The sequence below is a fragment of the Dendrobates tinctorius genome, unplaced genomic scaffold (genome assembly GCF_039654945.1).
Source record: "Dendrobates tinctorius isolate UK_male_01 unplaced genomic scaffold, ASM3965494v1 ptg000029l, whole genome shotgun sequence".
Lineage (NCBI taxonomy): Eukaryota > Metazoa > Chordata > Amphibia > Anura > Dendrobatidae > Dendrobates > Dendrobates tinctorius.
The window spans coordinates 31,846,476-31,867,957 of record NW_027361697.1 but is presented as its reverse complement, the minus strand read 5'-3'; the positions used below and the strand labels follow the sequence as shown (position 1 = coordinate 31,867,957).

The 21,482-nt window shown below is 43.9% G+C and overlaps 1 protein-coding gene across 1 annotated transcript in view; it reads left to right on the top strand.

Annotated features, from left to right (window-relative positions):
* Nucleotides 1-20,750, top strand: part of KLHL20 (kelch like family member 20) — a 46,264-nt gene extending 25,514 nt beyond the window's left edge. The window contains exons 6-12 of the mRNA XM_073571515.1: nucleotides 2,016-2,131; nucleotides 2,521-2,704; nucleotides 2,835-2,978; nucleotides 6,125-6,258; nucleotides 7,760-7,968; nucleotides 10,177-10,283; nucleotides 13,879-20,750. Coding sequence (XP_073427616.1) covers nucleotides 2,016-2,131; nucleotides 2,521-2,704; nucleotides 2,835-2,978; nucleotides 6,125-6,258; nucleotides 7,760-7,968; nucleotides 10,177-10,283; nucleotides 13,879-13,963 — 979 coding nt within the window. The 3' untranslated portion in view covers nucleotides 13,964-20,750. The remainder of the gene's footprint in view (nucleotides 1-2,015; nucleotides 2,132-2,520; nucleotides 2,705-2,834; nucleotides 2,979-6,124; nucleotides 6,259-7,759; nucleotides 7,969-10,176; nucleotides 10,284-13,878) is intronic.
* The last annotated feature ends 732 nt before the right edge of the window (nucleotides 20,751-21,482 follow it).

The window sequence follows — 21,482 nt, the reverse complement described above, 5'->3', positions numbered from 1 at the left end:
CTTCTTGTGTCTCCATGTGTGAGAATAACAATGATCCCTCTACATTGTGACATCCCTTCAGATATTTGTAGACAGTTATTAAGTCTCCTCTAAGCCTTCTTTTTTGCAAGCAAAACACTCCCAGATCCTATAACTGTTCCTCGTAGGACATACTTTGCAGTCCGCTCACCATCCAGTTGGTTATCTCATTGTCTATTGTACTATGTACCACGGATTCATCCTATTCACTACCTGCCATATAGAGCAAAAGATGGCTTTTTTTTTTTTGTTTGACAGCTGAAATCTACACTTAAAAAAATCATTGATTTGTAAATAATTTGCTTTTATGCATTTGTTTTCTACTCTTACTAAAAGAAAAATGAATACGTTTGATAATTCCCGATGGCCAGTCGCATAAGGGTGTACTCGCACGTCCGTTTGTACGTCAGTGTGCCGTCCGATTATTTTTTAATCGTATTCTAATCCTCAACATCAGATACTCCATTTTTTTCTGATTATTGATTGTTACGAATGTGTGAATGGACAGGTGACACACTCTGCGTCTGACTGCTGTCCGCTAAAACATTAGACAGAACTCGGATGTGTGAATGCTCAATAACACTGACTGTTATGAGATCTGAAACAAGTACAACATGTTAAAGGGGTTGTCTGGTGTTGTGATTGCACATATCCTCAGAGTATGTCATGATTCTCTGGTGCGAGAGCGGGCGGTCAGGGAACTTGCAAACCTCCAGCCACATCCTGACTAGACGTGTCTGGCTTCACTCAGTTTATTGACCTAGGCCATGTACGTCTAGTCAGCACATGACCATATTATGTGTTATGCTTATACAGTGCAATAATTCCACAGCGCTTTTTTAACCTCATAATCACTTTCCCCATTGGGGCTCACAACCTAAATTCCCTATCAATATGTTGTTGGAGTGTGAGAGGAGACCAGAGAACTTGGAGGAAACCCACTCAAACATGTGGAGAACATACAAACTCCCTGCAGATCTTGTCCTTGCTGGTATTTGAATCTAGGACCCCAGCGCTGCAAGGCTGTAGTGCTAACCACTGAGCCACCGTGCTGCCCTAGATGCATGCAAATTGCAGAATCCTGTACGCACTGTGAGAACTCACAAGTCTGCAGTCACATAGAGCGACTGAAGACGTGTACGCCATAGTTTGACAATGCGCTTTGTACCCAAGATCGTCCCCCAGAATTCTGAAGAAAAGCAATGTATTCTAACTCCAAGTACAAAAGTAGTCAAGTTTTTGGATTTGCAAAGATCCAGCTGATTCCCTTTAAATAGTTCTTTTCAACAAACATGTTGTCCCTTATCCAATGAATAGGGGATAACTTGCTGACCCCAGTAATCCCAAGATGGGCTCTAACCCCAAGACAGAGGCTTTGCAACCCTGCCCTGAATGTAATGGGGATGCTCATGCATGGCCTTCATGCTATTCATTGTCTGTGGGGGCTAGACGAGAGCCGTACTTGGCAGTCCCATAGACAATGAATGGAGCCAAGCTGCAAAGTTCCATTCTCGGGGTACCAGAGCTCCTATCTTAGGATTGCTGGGGGTCCCAGTGGTCAAACACCCTACCATCATTAAGTTATCTCCTATCCTGTAATTAGGGGATAACTTTGTTTCCTTAAAGGATTATTCCATAAAAACACATCTATGTTGGCAATTCTACATGGAGGGGAAATGTGTACATAAAGATAAATATTCCACTAGCACCGTCCTTGGAGGTACGTACCTTCTAAGTCTATGTCTGATGAGGCTTGCAACATGACTAGAGATAGCCGCCTTAGCCCTCATTGGTGTCAAGCTGGATCAACCAGAAGTAATGCTATGAACCCCAATCTCCAAGCGGGAAAAATTAGATAAAACCTAAAAATTACGGTCATTCGGAAAGTGACCAGGCATTACCGAATGAAAGCTGACAAAACATCTCGGTGTGTGAAAGGAAGGGAGACATGCAGCCATCATTTCACATGTACATTTATCAACTTCTTCTTTTGTTAGAGACTTAGTGGATGAAGCCAAGAACTATCTTCTGCTTCCTCAGGAGCGTCCATTAATGCAGGGTCCAAGGACGAGACCTCGGAAGCCCATCCGATGTGGGGAGGTGCTGTTTGCAGGTACATTTGGCAGGTCTTCCTTAAAGGGGGTTGGACCTAAAAGTGAAGATTCAAGAGGAAACCTTTTAAGGAGTGACCGTCGGTTTAGTTTATATTTAATAAATCAGTAGTACATGACAAAATAAGGAACTTTGTAATATATCTTATCAGAGATATCGGCTTCTTCCTCTGATAGGACGGAGTTGCTATTTGATAACACTTAGTGATGAATGCGCAAACATGCCGAACAAACAGGCCACCCCGGCATGTGTTGCAGATGTCAAACAGCCGCGACACATGCAGCCGTGGGGACTCGGAACATATTTTTCGAGCACACCGAAGACACTCTGCATAGGTTCCGAAATCACAGAAAAGCCCTGAACAGGTTTAATGTTCTTTCTCCTTTACAGTCGGAGGATGGTGCAGCGGTGATGCTATTTCTAGCGTAGAACGGTACGACCCTCAGACCAACGAGTGGCGCATGGTGGCCTCTATGAGCAAAAGGCGCTGTGGGGTTGGCGTTAGTGTTTTAGATGATCTTCTGTACGCAGTGGGCGGCCACGACGGATCTTCATACCTCAACAGTGTAGAAAGGTACTTTTATCTATCGCTTTTATATTCTGATTTTGCAATTTTTTTTTTTTTTATATATATATATATATAGGAGATTGTTGAATATTTTGTTATTTTTGTGTCGAAAAGCTCTGACCTTTTTTCCTTTTAGATATGACCCAAAGACAAACCAGTGGAGCAGCGATGTGGCACCAACCAGCACTTGCAGGACGAGTGTTGGCGTTGCTGTTCTAGGCGGGTATCTATATGCCGTGGGCGGTCAGGATGGTGTGTCTTGTCTCAACATTGTAGAAAGGTATACATAATAGGTTTTAATTCTTTTCTTTACTATTTTTTTTGTAGTTTTACTGGAGATAAATATATTTTAAGGCTACAACTAAGGGTCCAATTCATCACTTGAGATTTACGGTATTGAAATTACTGTTTTTATTTTTTTCTTTAACTGGTTTTCTCCACTTCAGTGTCGCAAATCCTTTGAAAAGTCGCTAAAATGTGCCAAATTGAAAGCCCCTCCAGAAACCTTAATGCAGGCAGGGATTGCGATGAGCCAAAAATGCAACAAATGGTAAAAGTTGTATTTTATGAGTCTGTATGAGCAAAATTGTCAAGGAAAAATATAAAAAGACTTAAAGGGGTGGTCCAGCACCTAAAATGTATTTTTATAATGATCAATCCTTACACCCTAACCACTTTTGTAATTTGCTATATTACACCATGCCCTAAATTTCTAAAAAAAAGAAAAAAATCTGCAAATGCGTTTTTTTTATTTATTTATTTTTTTTTACGGTGCTTGCTGTGATGTTTCGTTTGAGAGGAGTGTCAAACGTGGCATCACAGGAGGCTAGGGTTGAACTCGCTCCCCACAGCATCCATCACCCCCCCCGGGAAGAGGACTTCTCAGCGGGCAGCGCTACAGTTACTCGTTAGTTTCTTGCATCACCTCCCCTTTTGAAATGTGTCCTAGATTCAGCACCCTCAAACATATCATCAGCGGGGGTTGCTGGTAGAAGCTGTAAGTGACGACAGCACTGCCCCTACACCTTCTAGCACTGCACTCAAACAAATGTGACATCAGGGGGCAGTGCTGGTGTCTCTCGCTGCTTCTACGTCTGCCCCATGACGACGTCTTTCAGTTAGAAGCTGCGGTGGCGAGAGAATCAGAGCCCGCAGTATCCATCACCCAGGATCTAGGACGTCTTCAGATGGGGCAGCGATGCAAAAAAACCTACTGAGTAACTGTGGTGCTGCCCCCTGTGATGTCCTGTTCCAGAAGGGGTGATGGATGCTGCCTGGAGTAAGCGCTGCCTCAGCCTCCTGTGACATCACGTTTGGGACTCCTCTCAAACAAAACGTCACAGGAAATAGTTAAAAAAATATATATAATATTTAGGGAGAAGTGTAGGTTGTTGTGTAATAATAAATTACAAAAGTGGTTAGAGTGTACAGCTGGATAGATAAAAAAAATACATTTAAAGTGCCGGACCTAGCCTTTAAAAAAGAAAGACAAGTTAAAAAAGATCCCCAAATGTTTAAAGAATAAGGTGCAAATATAAAAGCCACTAAAAAGGAGAATGTTAATCTCCAGAAAACAAGAAGAGCAGCAATGATGAATCTGGGCCTAGGATTTTTCATTTGGAAGTGCTTAAAGAAGTACTTCAATTTTGCAGTCGCCATATTATATTGCACTCTGTACTTACAATTGCTCATTTTGCCGTTCTACCGAGTAAATTCTTCTCTTTTCTCTGCTCTATGTAGAAGCAGGAAGCCTCTTTTCTCTGCATTTATCATTGCCCTCTTCAACTCCTGACCCAGCTCCTCCGCTCCTCCCCCCACCAGGGACTTCGCAGTGACTGATGACTCACACAGGCAAAAGAGACCTCCAGTTTCTACATAGCGCTTAGAAGGATTCAGCTAGACAGGTTTTTAATCACGTGATGTCATAGACCTAATGGGAAAGAGAAGAATTAGAGGTTGTCCGCTATTACATTGTTGATCTATCCTTAGGATAGGTCATCAGTATCTAATCGGCCGGGGTCCAACACCCGGCACCCCCACTAATCGTCTGTTATCGGTGTCGGCGGCCGGAAGTACTCACTTGCCGAGCTGCTCTGTCTACATGTAGTGGTTGGGGCTTGTTACTGCACATCCGCCTCCGATTAAAATCAATAGCATTACCCTGTGGCAGCCACTACCAGTAGATGCAGCAGCTTGGTAAGTGAATACGGCTGTGCCCACCAACACCGATAACAGCTGATTGGTGGAGATGCCGAGCGCCGGACCCCAGCCGATCAGACATTGATGACCTTATCCCCTTAGACCATCAATGCTAAAGTAGTGGACAACCTCTTTAACTGAGTAATGAGCAATTGTGTCATAAAATACAAATTCAACATATTAAGAGGATAATGATTTTTTATTGGAGCACTTCTTGGAAAAAATGCTCTTAAATCAATGTTGGAAAAAGTGAATCTATTTCTCATTTATCCATCGTAACATTTGTACGGAGAGTCCGCAGTAATTCCACTTTGTACTAATAATGGTAACATAGAAGATCTTCAATGACGATCATAAAGAAGATTTTTCCGTCAGAGTAGTCGGATGGGTAACGAAGAGATGGACGCAGTAATGTGGATGTAACTGGAGCACATCACAACCCCACGCTGTGGAAATCTCCCACGTGGACAATGACGTGTGTGGCTATGGTGCCGATGTGTTTCAGATTAGTTCAAAATTACCAACAAAACCCCGATTCTTGTGGAATTTGCAGCCTAAATTCTGTATGTATTGAATAACAAAATAACATTATACTCGCCACTCCTGGTAGCAGTTTTCCGGTCCGCGTCGGGGGGGCATCTTCTTTGTCCTCCTCAGCCAGTTATAGGCTGTAGCTTTCTTATGGGAAGACACTTGATAACAGGGGAGCGAGTGTATACAGACCATCGGGGCTGACGTATGAGGGGCGGTGATGAGTAGGCTGAATTATAACGGTATGCCTTTGTTAGCATTAATTGGATAATGCCTTAATATGGGAATATACAGACATTGAGATGCAGAATTACGCTGCCCTGCGTCCATGACGTAGGCTGTTGGCACATAGGACCACAACTCGTGCGTGTTTCCTTGCTCAACATTGCCATAAATTGTAGAAGCGATCTATGCCAGCTAGAGTCCAGATTTTAAAAGGGTTGTCCGGTTAAAACAAGCTCTCAGCGATCTGCAGAATTAGTGGTAACATGCCGATCAGTGGGGGTCTGACAGCTGGGACCTGAACCGATCAGAAGATCAGGAAACTTTAATTCCCCTCTTGACATCTCAGGTCAAACACCCGATCGCCAACTGCGCCTCCTAATAAAATGGGCTCTTCTTTACTGTACCGGTCTCTTTTATGATATAATGATTAGGATGTCTCGTTGCTGATTTTTATTTTTTTTTTTCATATAGGTATGACCCCAAGGAAAATAAATGGACTCGGGTTGCCTCCATGAGTACACGAAGACTTGGCGTGGCTGTTGCTGTCCTTGGTGGTTTTCTGTACGCTGTCGGGGGTTCAGATGGAACGTCTCCTCTCAATACCGGTGAGGACATTGTGAAGAATTGCATGCACTTTTTTTCATTTAAAATAAATTTGTCATCAGGTTTTTGCTATTTAGTTTGAGTGCAGCATGATGTAGGGGCTGAGAGCCTGATTCCAGTTATGTGTCACTTGATCAGCAACTTGCTGTAGTTTCAATTCAGTCTGTGTTTTGTAATCAGATTATCAGTAGAGGACTGTGTGTCCTGTCCCAGGCAGTCCAGCTGATCCGTGTATGATCATCCACACCACTGATTGGCAGCTTGCGGCCAGCGTACACAGGAACCTACCAATCAGGGGAGTGTGGGCGGGGTTATGTACTGCTCAGCATTCAGAGTGCTGCTACATCTGCAGCAGAGAAAACAGGGATTCTATCAAAACTGCAGTTATCAGCCCTGGAAAGTGACACATCCCTGTAATCAGGCTCTCTGCCCTTACTTCATGCTGCTCTCAAATTACATGGTAAAAACCTGCTGACAGATTCCCTTTAAATTGATGATTGATCTCTGTTGTATGGGGGAAGTGATATGTAGTGAAGTGATTGTGTGCATCTCATTGTGTGCACCTGCAGGGGGTTTAGAGTGCTGCTGCATTAAAAAAAAAAGTTGGGTGTGTAAATGGATTGTCTTAAGCTACAAGTCTGCAGACGCTGTATGTGACTTCAAACTTGTGAATCCTCGCAGCGTGCACTGTGGATTCTCCGGGAGCGGAAGGTCACGTAACCACCAGTGTGTGACTTGTATACTTCCAGCCACATTTTGACTAGACTGTATACACTTGCATTGAGCGAGGCCGCGTCCATATAGTAGGTATATGGCGGCATGTATGCATATCTCATACTTACAGACGTGGTCGGCACTGGACAGATCGCAGTGACTGCAGACTTGTAGGTTAATGCCGGACAACCCCTATAATTATAACATGATGAACATGTATGTAGACACGGTGTGCATGGAAGGAGTTTAGTAGATTGTTGTTGCTACATGCACCGGTTTTCCGTCATGATTTTCATTATTTTTTTAGCCATGATCTATAATGTAACATTTTCATCCACTTTATATCGGATCTCTAATAAATTCCTTATTCCTATTTTTCAAAAAGAAGTCTGGTTCCATAATTTATTTTAGAGCCAGAGATGCATCATTTACAGTTCTGGTTGTTGTTTTTGGATTCGGTCAGCGCAAGGTCGACCAACCTCTTCACCAAGTGATATAATGAAAAGCTGCTTTGGGGTCTTTTACATGGGGGGGGGGGAGGGGGTTGTTTTACTTAAATGCATGTGTGCATTTCCTCAATCTGGTTTTATCGGTTGTTAGCACATTTGTCTTCTGCAGCCTCTGTGTATCACTGTACATAGCAGGATGAGTTAACAGTGAATGTGTCAGTGAGCTGTGTAAACATTAAATCTCTTCAGGGCAATCTTCAGTCAGATATATCCGCTTGTAAACGTTCTCTAAAACGGATGCCGAGAGGTGGAGTCACAGTTTTGTGTTTTCCCATTTCAGTTGAGCGGTACAATCCTCAGGAAAACCGTTGGCACACAATAGCACCGATGGGCACCCGGCGGAAACACCTGGGCTGTGCGGTGTACCAGGACATGATCTATGCAGTAGGTGGACGAGATGACACCACGGAGCTGAGCAGCGCCGAACGGTACAATCCCCGGACCAATCAGTGGTCGCCAGTAGTTGCCATGACTTCACGTCGGAGCGGGGTACGAACTTGTTTACTTAAAAAAAAAAAAAAACAAATAATCAATATATAATATATTATAATTATTTATCTATATAATGTGTATATTATTGGTGAAATCAGTATTTAATACACTGTCGATTTTTGCAAGTTCTCCCGCCTATAAGGAATGGAGAGGTCTGTAATTTTTATAGTATGTACACTTCAACTGTGAGAGACAGAATCTAAAAAAAAATCCAGAAAATTGCATTGTATGATTTTTACATAATTAATTTGCATTTTATTGCATGGAATAAGTATTTAATACAGTAGAAAAACAGAACTTAATATTTGGTGCAGAAACCTGTGTATTTACCGAGGTCAGACGTTTCCTGTAGTTCTTGACCACGTTTGCACACACTGCAGCAGGGATTTTGGCCCCCTCCCCCATACTGATCTTTCAGGTTTTGGGGCTGTAACTGGGCAACATTGAGTTTCTGCTTCCTCTAAAAGCTTTTCTATTGGGTTCACGTGTAGTGACTGGCTAGGACCCTCCAGGACCTTGAAATGCTTCTTACGGAGCCGCTCCTTAGTTGCCCTGGCTGTGTTTCGGGTCGTTGTCATGCTGGAAAATCCAGCCACAACCTAACTTCAATGCTCTCGCTGAGGGAAGGAGGTTGCTGGCCAAAATCTCTTGATACCTGATCCCATCAATCTGCCCTTCAGTATGGTGCAGTCATCCTGTCTCCTTTGCAGGAAAGCACCCCAAAGTATAATGTTTCCCCACCATGCTTCTTGGTGATCTTGGAGTTGTATTCATCATCTTTGTTCTTCCTCCACACATGGCGAGTGGAGTTCTATTCTGGTCTCATCTGACCCCATGACCTTCTCCCATGCTTCTGGATCATCCAGATGGTCATTAGTGAACTTAAACAGCAGGGGGACCTTTCGTGCCCTGCGGGATTTTAATCCATGACAGCGTAGTGTGTTACTAATGGTAATGTTTGAGACTGTGATCCCAGATCTCTTCAGATCATTGACCAGGTCTCATGTAGTTCTGGGCTGATTCCTGCCCTTTCTCAGAATCATCCTGACCTCACGAGGTGAGATCTTGCACGGAGCCCCCAACCGAGCAAGACTGACAGTCATCTTGTGTTTCTTTCGTTTTCCAATAATTGTGCTAACAGTTGTTGACTTCTCTCCAAGCTGCTTGCCTATTGTCCTGTAGTCCATCCTAGCCTTGCGCAGGTCTACAATTTTGTCCCTGGTGTCCTTAATAATAATAATAATAATAATTATTATTATAACCCAGGACCCCAGCGCTGCAAGGCTGCAGTGCTGACCACTGAGCCACCGTGCTGCCCTCCTTAGACAGCTCTTTTGGTCTTGGCCATGGTGGAAAGGTTGGAGTGTTATTGATTGAGTGTGTGGCCAGGTGTCTTTTATACAGGTAGCAAGTTCAAACAGGTGCAATTAATACAGGTAATGAGTGCACAGTAGGAGGGATTCTCACAGAAAAACTAACAGATATGAAAGCCAGAATTCTTGCTGGTTGGTAGGTGATCAGATACTTTTTTCATGTAATAAAATGCAATTTTAAGTATTTAAAAAACAGTGTGATTTTCTGGATTTTATTTTTAGATCCTGTCTCTCACAGTTGAAGTGTACTTATGATAAAAATTACAGACCTCTCCATTCCTTGTAGGTGGGAAAACTTGAAAAATCGGCAGGGTATCAAATACTTATTTTTCCCACTGTGTGTAGAAATTGTTGTAAGGTTTCCTGATATTTCATCCCTTTTTTTTTTTTTTTCTTTTTTTTTTTGTAATATCAGTCTCACGACATCCTTTAATGTCCACTGTAGGGTGTGTGAGGGGGAATGGCATAACAAAGTGATCCTGTCACATACGGTCCCCATATAGCTATGCTGGTGATGGCTCTTGAAAGATGGGTGTGAAAAAAACTGAAATAGAAACTGGTAATTCCTGCAAGGGGTTAATGTTTAATCATGAAACGACCACCTAGTGAGACTCCTGGAAAGGGATGAGTGCCCTAATGTTATGTCCAGTATCCCCCGATACTTCCTGAATGTGCGTCTGATACATGAGCCTCATTTTCGGCATTGTCCAGTACGTCTCGGTCCAGTGAGCTCTGTTTTCTCAGTGCGGGATGTTGGGAGTCAGACTTGCAGGACTAAACATGGGATCTGACCAGTATTGATAAAGTCCGGCATGTGTTGCTTGTGCTGCAGGTGGGGCTTGCGGTGGTGAATGGACAGCTGATGGCAGTAGGAGGATTTGACGGAACAACATACTTGAAGACGATAGAAGTATTTGACCCCGATGCTAATACCTGGAGGTAAGTGTTCCATAATTAGGTTTGTTCAATCACCCTGGGCCAGAGGCGTAGCTAGGGTTTTGGTCCAGGGGGGCGAAACTTCTGAGTGGGCCCCTAACCAGGGAACCTCAGCAGATGACTGCGCTGTTGCCAGAAATAATCTATATATAAAAAGACCAGTATTGACATTACCGCCATATGGTCAGTGGTAAATAATACCAGTCCTACTGAACATATAATAGATTACAGCAGAGTTACAGATAGTGACTTACCGCTGACGATCTTCCTGATGGAATCGTTCACTTTTCATGTCTTTTCCATCTGGCCCAGACCGACATGACAACACCTCCAGCCAGGACTCGGCTACAGAGAATACAACAAAGACACGTTTCACTTCTCATATTTTCAGCACTGTCACCAATTGGACTATTCTCATCCTGCACAAACTGCTCCTCCTGCTGATACCGCAATACTGAGCCGCTGCTGCCGTATGTGTCCCTATTACTCCACCTGACACCGCAATGCCGAGCCACTGCTGCCGTATGTGTCCCCATTACTGCACCTGATACCCCAATACTGAGCCTCTTCTGCCGTATGTGTCCCTATTACTGCACCTGACACCCCAATGCTGAGCCGCTGCTGCCGTATGTGTCCCTATTACTGCACCTGATACCCCAATGCTGAGCCGCTGCTGTCGTATGTGTCCCTATTACTGCACCTGATACCCCAATGCTAAGCCGCTACTGCTGTATGTGTCCCTATTACTGCACCTGATACCCCAATACTGAGCCTCTGCTTCTGCCGTATGTGTCCCCATTACTGCACCTGATACCCCAATGCTGAGCCGCTGCTTGTTGTGAGCTCATTTTCGGGTTTGCCTCTGGCTTCTGGTGAGGGTTATGGAGCTGGCTGTGCTGACAGAGGAGTAGTGAGTTCTCTATCTGGACTCCCTCTGTTGGTGAAGGGAGGTAATGAAGCCGATCTAAATGGCAGAGACCAGCCACCTGAGGAAGAGGACTGTGATTGGACATCAGGAATTTCTGATTGAATTTAAGGCAGCCGACTCCCTAGTTTCTTGCTGGTGATTTCTCCTGACTGTGGCTTCTGGTTTCCAGTTTGGTTCCTGCCTTCTTAAAGCTAAGTTTTCTCTGCTATTGTTTATATGAGTTTTCGTCTGGTTTACTTAGTTTTTGTGTTCAGCCAGCCCTGGCTGGGACTGGGCTGAATCCCCATTTTGTCTCTGATCAGTTGATCTCTTTTGCTCTGTCTTCAGAATATACCTGAGTGCTGATATAGGGAATTGAAGTCTAGCGACTTCAGGGCCTTTTTCTATCAGACGTGTTGGACATTTTTTGGCAGGGTTTTTTGCGTGATTGCAGACAGCAGCTTTTCTTTACTGTCCTTTCTAGTTAGTGAGGGCCCCATCGTTTGCTCAGCCTATCTTTCTATCTGTGTTTGTGTTTTCATCTTGTTTCACTGACAATACATGTTGGGGGCTGTCTATTGCTTTGGGGTCTGCTCTGGGGCAGTTTAGATTTTCCCTTTCTCTCTTTAGGCTTATTTAGTTCTCCGGCCGTGATGAGGCGTCTAGGACCACCGTAGACACGCTCCACGGCTACTGCTAGTTGTGTGTATAGGATCAGGGGATTGCCTGTTTGCTAGAGAATCTAACAGCCTCAAATCATGCAGCCGCAGGGACTCGAACATAATATATAGCAGGGGTGTCAGATCATAGTGACCCCCTCGGCGCTTCTCTGCTTGTCACACGGTCTCCGGCGCCTGCCTTCAGCGGTCACATGGTACCGCTTATTAAAGACATGGATATGCGCATATTCATGCATTTAATGAGCGGTATCACGTGACCACTGGGAGAACGGGGCTGGAAAGAAGCGCCGGGGGGTGAGTATATGCGATATTCACCTGTCCCCGTTCCAACGCTGCTCGCCGCTGTCTGCTGAGTCCTCTGTCAGTGATGTTCAGGTCAGAGGGCGCGGTGACATTGTTAGTGCGCGCCGTGCCCTCTGCTGCCTGAACGTCACTGACAGATGACGTGTCAGACAGCAGCAAGCAGCGTGGGAACGGGGACAGGTGAATATCGCCAGTGCCTGGGTCCTGAGCCAGCAGCGACACCGGCACCTGGCCCCCAGTGATGGAGAGGTGAGTATATCATTTTTTTTTTTTATTTATTTGCAGTAGCAGTGGCATATGGGGATTATTCTATGGAACATCTTATGGTGGATTATTCTATGGAACATCTTTTGGGGGCATATTCTCTGGGGCATTTTATGGGGGCATAATTTATGGGGCATTTTATGGGGGCATAATTTATGGGGCATCTTATGGGGGCATAATCTATGGAGAATCTTATGGGGGCATAATCTATGGAGCATTTTATGGGGGCATAATCTATGGAGCATTTTATGGGGGCATAATCTATGGAGCCACCATTATCCTTTGGGCAGCATTATATGGGGCGTATTTTGTATGGAGCATCTTATGGGGCCCATCATGAACTTTATGGAGCATTATATGGGGCTTCTGATTCAAAATGGATATTCAAAATCATTTAACCTACTGATGTCTCAATAAATTTTACTTTTATTGGTATCTATTTTTATTTTTGAAATTTACCAGTAGCTGCTGCATTTTCCACCCTAGGCTTATATGTGAGTCAATAAGTCTTCCCAATTTTTTGTGGCAAAATTAGGGGGGGGGGTCAGCTTATACTCAGGTCGGCTTATACATGAGTATATATGGTAAACTCCACAAAAAATGAATTCATTTCCATCGAGTCCAAAAGTCTCACTGCCTTATTTCTTTAGTGCTTTGTATCCTCTTTCCACATCGCCCTTTTCCAATGTCACTCAATTTCTTGCGGTTGCACTGTGGCTGCAGTGCTCTGATATAACATTACTAGTGTAGGGAATGTGTACACAAATGCTTCTCTCTTTGTCTTCTGCTGGAATCCTCAAAATATAGATGACAAATACTAGGGTGTAACCAGATCTGTTGTCTCAATAAGGCTGGGGCTAGATGGCTTTGTGATCGATGATCGCTCGGTGCCACAGCTACATTGCAGCATAATGCAGGTGAATGGAGACACAAGGTGATGCAAGCTCGACAAATCGTGAAAAATCCAACTTTTTGCAACGTACATGTTACGGTACCCAGCAGGTTGCAATGCGATCACATTCTCTTGTATTATGCCGCAATTTAAATGGGGCACAAGAGTACCTATGGCTGCTAGACCTGTGTTGCAGCCAAAGTCCTCGTTTAGCCCAAGCCTCCTTGGTGCACTGCAGGTGAATGGAGTCGCAAGGTGCTTCAACTGTGACAAATGAGTGGCAAAAATCCAATTTTTTTTTGCCACGACTTGTTACGGTGCCCATCAAGTCCCAATGCGACCTCCGTTCACCTGCATTATGGTAGCTGTGGCATCGAGTGATCTCTGGCCGCACGACATGTGTCGCTACCAAAGTCCTCGTGTAGCCAAAGACATATGGACATCTTAGAAGGGGTCATACATTTGAAGTGGTGCCATGTAAGTCTGGAATTATCTTCCAAGTTTGGTGTTGGTGAACCTCAAAGAGTAACAACCTGCTTCTTTCCTTTTCAGGCTGTACGGAGGCATGAACTACCGGCGGTTAGGCGGGGGAGTTGGTGTCATCAAAATGACACACTGCGAATCGCACATCTGGTAGCCTTCCTGGTCTGTTCATGAACACTGCCTGAGACTTCCCTTACGAGAACGGGATATAACCCCCTTGTGGTCGGTGTTTCCACCAGGAGGACACCAAGGAATGCGTTCTTACAGAAAATAAGCTCCCTCACTAATGAATTATACAAGTTTGGTTCCAATCAATATATCCCGGAAAACTTGCAAGATTTTGTCTTCCCAACTTCTACATGGATTCTGAGGGTCTTCGTAGCCCCATTTTGGAAAGTGTTAGTTTGTTTCTTCTTGACAGTTTCAGTAGGTGAAGAATGAGTCTTGCATCTTTTGGGAAGCTCTGAAATTGGCACGTCATGGAATCTCACTCGTGGTGGCACCAAACGTGAGGGTGAAGAAGTTTACCTGCATGTTATATGGACCCAAATAGATCGTTGACGATCCGCGGACTTGGGTCATGGTCACTGATGTCCGAAATGGGATCATTACGGGGGTTTAGGCATGTCCAAGACTGCTCATTTTTTCATGGCCTGGCAAATATGAGATTTTACAGCAAGACGCAGTAACGACTGCTTGCAAAGAGAAGGTTCTCAGCCCCCATCGAACGCTCCCAATAGACGCTTCTCTAATGAGCCTCTTCCAAACATTGTAAGATGCTGCAGTACACGCTCCGTACAGCCACATACACTAGTGTCTCTCCTAGTTTCCTTGTGCCTCTAAAACCTGCTGCACTGATTGCTACCACGTTAACTGGTCCTGGCCGCGACTAGCCTACTCTCAAGCAGCAATTGCCTTGTGAAGATGTAGCAAAAATTGTATAGATTGGGTATGAAATGGAAATATTGTGGGTCAAAAAGCAAAAAAGCAGTACACTACCGATATGTAAAAAAAAAAACAATAGTATTACATGACATATTTCATGGACAACCTGGCTGCAAATATCCAGCAATTTATGTTCCTGCAGATGGTCTGTGCCACATGTGGTTTGGATGTAATAAGGTGCTCACATCAAAAACCCATTTTTACGCTACGGTTTGTGTTACATCCATGAGGTTCTGTGAGGTTGGCTACACTCTCATCTCAAAGGCTTTGCCAGAAAACAAAACAGAAAGATGTATTGTACTGTGTTTAGCACCATAACCTGTCAAAGGGGAAAAAAACAAAATGTCCATCAATGCATTTGACATATTGCATAAGGCAGGAGAGTTATCCAGATATAGATCTCATGATTTTATAGGGCTTGAGACACAAAGATTGGGATAGATGTTAAGGTGCTTGATTACTGAAGGTCCTACCGCTGGGACCCCTACCAGAATAGAGGTTACCTGGCCCTTTTTGAAAAGGAGAGGTGGTCACAGAGCCACGTTATCACTTCATTAAAGGATTTTGGTCACCGCTCTGACAGCGCCTTTTACTCAGAGCCTGTATCGGCCACCTTCCAGCATTGTTGGCACCGGATCTCCCGAGGCTCTCATGACATTATTACGCTACATGAGCCCTGCAGCCAGTCAGTTGCCGCTGTTGTGCTGCTACATTCTCACTTATTCCGCTGGTCCAAGGAAAGTGAGAGCGCAGCAGCTCAATAGCAGCTTTTGATTATTACGCCATTCAAGCCCTGCAGCCAATGTCATGCGAGCCCCGGGAGACCCGGCGCTGGTATGGGACGTGAGTATAGGATTTTTTTTTGTTTTACGTGGGGAATTTAGTATTTAAGAAGGGGTTGTCTTTGTGCTACTCAATCCCTAAATCTTTTTGGGACTGGTGGAGATTGCCAAGCATTGTCTTCTATCTGACAGCGATCAAACATTTGTATGTGGACAGTTTTTTTTGTGGGCCAACCCTTTTAAATAATTGTGCTGGTCTCCTTCATAGATCCCATTACTTTGCAATTTTATCACACGCGTTAGGGCATAGTTGGCAACATACTGACCCCCCAAATCAATCAGAACTCCATGTCGTACATAGGTCTACATGTGGCAATGGAGATCAGTGACTAGTAGTTTTCACCAGTCCTAATCAAATGAAGTCTGATGTGACTAGCGTCAATTTCTGTACATTTGTATGAATGTTTTTAGTTAAGTTATATCTACAGTATGCATAAATTATCATGTGTACAAAGCAATGCATAGTCTGCACCATTATTACCAGAGGATATAAAAAAAGACCTGAATTAATATAAATTTATTCAAAGAGTAACCAAACTTTATTTGGTGTTTAGTTATACTCCAGACACTGCAAGGTTATGAATTTTTCGTAGTGTATATTTATTACCTTATTTTGCTTATTTCTCTGCCAACACTATACTGCAGTGCTGTTTCAGTTCCTGGTTCATGCTGCCTTAGGGTACCGTTACACTTAGCGATGCACCAGCGATCCCGACAACGATATGGATCGCTGGTGCATCGCAAAGTGGTCGCTAGTGAGCTGCCACACAGGCAGATCTCACCAGCGACATCGCAGGGGTCGTGGGTCGCTACTTACCTGTCAGACGCGGCGATCCTGCGTCCTCCCGCCCGGCTCCACGCGTCGCTCGTCGGCGCCGCAGGAAGCAGCCGACGAGAAGTGATCCAGGACCTTATCGTGCGATCAGCGATAACCAGCGGGGGAGCCGGTCGGAGGTAAGTATCAGACATAGCGATATCGCTAGTAATATCGCTGCTACGTCACAAAATCGGTGACGTTATAGCGATATTGCTAGCGATATCACTATGTGTAACGTGGGCTTTAGAAGCTGCTTTCATCTGCTGTGTGCGGACTTTCCCTGCCTGAGCTGCTTTGCTCCCAACCTTGTCGCTTAGACATGCGAAAATCTCTACTATCATTGTTTTAAAATAGAGCGTGGATCTTGCTGAGCAGCAGTAAACTTTGTAAAGGAGCCTGAAATGGGCATCGAAACACCGCGACAGCATAGTGTTTGGAGGGGAGGGAAGGAAAATCAAATAATGAAGTATTACAAAAATTCATAACTTTTAATGACTAAAGAATAATAATATCAGAGAAAATTTTAAGCAGGTTTTTGCTATGTAATGTGAAAGCATTATGGTGTAGAGACAGACCCTGATTCCAGCAATGTCACTTAATAGGCTGTGTGCTGCTGTTTCAATACAATGAGTGTTTTGTCAGCAGGAGATTATCACTACAGGACTAAGCGTCTCCTGCCTCCTCGTCAGCTACTCTGTGTAACCACTCTCCCACCACTGATTGGCAGCTTCTTATTTAGCTGCCAATCAGTGGTGTGGGCTGGGTTAAACAGGGCTCAGCATTCTGAGCTCTGCTAGATCTTCAGCAGAGAAAACTAAAATGACAGTGTGCGGCCCAGTAAGTGCCAACGCTGGAATCAGGGTCTCCGCATCTTGCTGCTCTCAGATTACATAGCAGACAGCTGGTGGCAGACTCCCTTTAACCATTACAGCCAACGGTGGCTGTAGGAATGGGAAGACATTTTCATTGTAATGTCATTTTTTTCATTAAATTTCCGTAACGTGAAGGAAGAAGAGTGTAGGTTTGTTGTGAAGAGAAAAAAAAATCCATTCTGCAATTGGTTAGGGCTACACTACGACATGTCGCACAAGAAAAACCTTTTTGCGATTTGCATTTACCTCTATGGAAAGCGAGTCGTGTACGAATTGCGACCTGCTACAGAACAACCCAACACCTTTCACATTCGTGACTTTGTGTCGCAGCATGGCGCAGTTCACATTGCGACACATAGGAAACCAATGCTTCTAGTGTTACACTGTGTCGCTGCGATTGCAGTGCCGTGCGACATGTCGCCCTAGCCCATTGGGTCTGCAGTAATGAATCTAGAGTGTAAATGGCAGTAGGGCTGGAATTAAAAGGACCCTTTACCCAGAAAGAAAAATGCTTCCCTTGTCTATGGGCTGTGTCTGGTATTCCCTGCAATGCCGATATTGCTGCAGTGACAGACGCCGCTCCTGATCAAAAGCTAATCCCTGACAACACTTTTAGAGTGTGTGCACACGTTGCGGATTTGGCTGTGTATCCGCAGCAGTTTTCCATGCGGTGTACAGTGCCATGTAAACCTATGGAAAACGAAATCCGCTGTGCACATGCTGCGGAAAATTCTGCGCAGATTTGCTGCTGTTTATTTTCTGCAGCATGTCAATTTTTACACCTCTTTCATTATAGGAATCTGCACTAAATCTGCAGAAAATCCGCAGTAAATCTGCACTGAGTCTGCAGGTAAAAAGCAGGTCATTTTACCTGCGGATTCAGCCAAATCCACACGGAAAAATCCACAATGTGTGCACATACCCTTAGAGTGGGCAGATCTGCTGCAGCATTGTGAGCGAGATTTTCGGAAATCTGATGTACATGCTGCAGACTTGCTTCTGTCTGCAGCAAGTTCACACCATCTCTACGGCTGAATCTGCCTGTGTACACACACTTACTCTTTCTATTAACGCTTCTAAAAAAAAAAATGCAAGTTTTAACTCCGTTTTTTATGAACTTCTAATATTTTTTAGGCAACACTCAGTTTAATGCTAAAAATGCTGTGCTTCGGCATGCTGTATTAAATAAAGTTATAAAGTTAAAAATGGATAAATGTACCACATCAACACACGTCCCCCCCCCCCCCCCCAAAAAAAAAAAAGAAAAAGCTTTGTATTTAATGTGTTTAATAATGCACTGTAAGGCCATGTGCACACGATGCAGATTTGCAGCGTTTCCGCAGCGGATTTTACCACGCAGAAACGTTGCATATCCGCATTGTGATGTACAGTACCTTTAAAATGAATGAAAAAAAAAACCCGCTGTGCAGACGCTGTGGATTTTTCCGCGCGGTTTTCCTGCGGTACAAAATCCGCAGCATGTTACTTCTTTTGTGCGGTTTTCTATCTCCCCTGTTACCAAATCCGCAGGGGGAAGACCGCAATGGAAAACCGCACCAAAACCGCATGAAAACCGCGTGCAAAATAGAAGAAATCCGTAGGAAAAATGCAGGTCATTTGACCTGCGGTTTTCTTCCATTCTGCACGGAAAAATCTGCAGGGCTCAAAACTCCGTCTGCACTCAGCCTAAGGGTGTGTGCACACGCTGTGGAATCTGCTGCGGATTCATTGTGGATTTTGCAAAATCCGCAGATAAATCTGCAGGTCAAAAGACCTGCGGTTTATCTGCGGATTGGCCTGCGGTTTTGCCCTGCGGTTTATCATCTCCACAATGGAGGAGATGGCAAACCGCAGGAGAATCCGCAGAGAGAATTGACTTGCAATTCTTTCTGCAGATTTGAAACCGCAGCAAAATCCGCGCGGAAAATTCTGCAGCATTTACACAGCGGTTTTTAATTCCCATTGGGAATAATGATACTGTACACTGCAGCTAATTCTGCTGCGGATCCGCAGGGCCAAATCCGCTGCAGATCCGCAGCGTGTGCACACACCCTGAAGTGACACCTTGCTGCATAAAAAAACAACTAAAAATGTTGGGAAAAAAAGCCCCCAAAAATGCCTGATTGATTTGTGATGTATATATTTAAGGTTATATTCCCACAATGAATTTTTGGTGTTTTTTTTTTTTTTTTTTCACTGCGTATTTTTCGAAAACAAGAAATAGTTACCTATTTTACTTAGGGTATGTGCCACACGTTGCGGATTCTGCTGCGAATTTTTCCTCCCGAATTTTGCTAAATCCGCAGGTAAAATTACCTGCGGATTTAGTGCAAAATTCCTGCAGATTTTCTGCGGATTTCTTCTGCGTTTTTACACCTGCGGATTTCTATAATGGAAGAGGTGTAAAAACGCTGCAGATTCTGCACAAAGAATTGACATGCTGCAGATTCAAATCTGCAGCAAATCTGCGCAGAAAAATTTGCAGCATGTGCACAGCGTTTTTGTTTTACGTTGATTATAATGGTACTGTACACCGCAGGAGACTGCTGCGGATCCACAGGGCCAAATCCGCTGCGGATCCGCAGTAGAACCCGCAACGTGTGCACACACCCTTAATGGGTGTAGAAATGGTGCAGAAAACCTGCAACACCAAAAACTCACCAAAATCTCATTGTGGGAATATGGCCTAAATCACTTTTTTTTTTTCTTTTTTTTTTTTTTTTTTGTTGTCTTTTGGTATGTGTTGATTTTTATCACCAAATTCTTGAAAATGAGACACATGATTCATGAATTTTTTACAAACTCAAAAATGCTCCTTTTTTTTGTGGAACAGTCAGTGGGCACGCACGCATCTAGCCATTTAATTCCCACTGTCAGTGATTGACAGTTGCAATTCCGTGGTTAAACAGCAGCGATCGGACCTAGCTCTGCTCTGCTGCTGCTACAGGCAGATGCTGTGTACCACAAACGGCATCTGCTGAGTATGGTGCAGGCTCAGTTGCCGAGCCTGCTCTGCACACCCGTTGCCAACCATAAGACGTAGTTTTATGTGACATGGTCGCTGTGTAGTAAATTTACTATACTGTTTACCTCCCTGGACAAAACGAGTGTGATTTACAAATTAAAGGTATTTATGAATTTATTTATGATGGCTTTTTTTTTTGCTATTTCTGTTCAACCCTTTTTAACTGTTCATTTTGCACTGGAACCTTGTGGGTTCATTTCTGCTCTGAGATCGGGAACGGCAGTGATCTGTTGATTATATTTGTATACCGATATTTGGAGGAAATTTTTGTTGAATAATCTACGTTTATCAGCAACATGTCACATAAGCCAGTTACTAGGATGTTGTATATAAAATATGACCGGTTAACATTTGTTTTTCCTGTAGTACATAGTCCTGAAATTAGTACAAGCGAAAAGTGATGATGTCTTATAATGCAAAAATACAGACTCCTGCCTTTAGTGTTTTTGTGTGCGCACGCCTATGTATGTGTGTCTGTGTAATAAGTATATACTTGAGTATAAGCCGACCCCCCCCCCCTAATTTTGCCACAAAAAACTGGGAAAACGTATTGACTCGAGTATAAGCCTAGGGTGGAAAATGCAGCAGCTACTGGTAAGTTTAAAAAATAAAAATAGATAGCAATAAAAGTAAAATTAATTGAGACATCAGTAGGTTAAATGTTTTTGAATAGCCATATTGAATCAGGAGCCCCATATAATGCTCCATACAGCCCAAGATGGCTCCATACAAAATATGCCCCATATAATGCTTCACAAAGGTTAATAATGGCCCCATAAGATGCTCCATAGAATAATATGCTTCGTATGCTGCTCCATAAAGGTTATAGCCCCATAAGATGTTCCATAGATCATGCCACATAAGATGCTCCATAGAATAGGCCCCATATGCTGCCCCCATAAGATGCTCCATAGATTATGCCCCCATATGCTGCCCCCATAAGATGCTCCATAGATTATGCCCCTATAAGATACTCCATAGATTATGCCCCCATATGCTGCCCCTATAAGATGCTCCATAGATAATGCCCCTATATGCTGCCCCCATAAGATGCTCCATAGATTATGCCCTCATGTGCTGCTGCATTTAAAAATAAAAAAAATGACATACCTCTCCGTCGCTGGGGCCAGGTGCCGGTGTCACTGCTGGCACCTGAGATATTCACCTGTCCC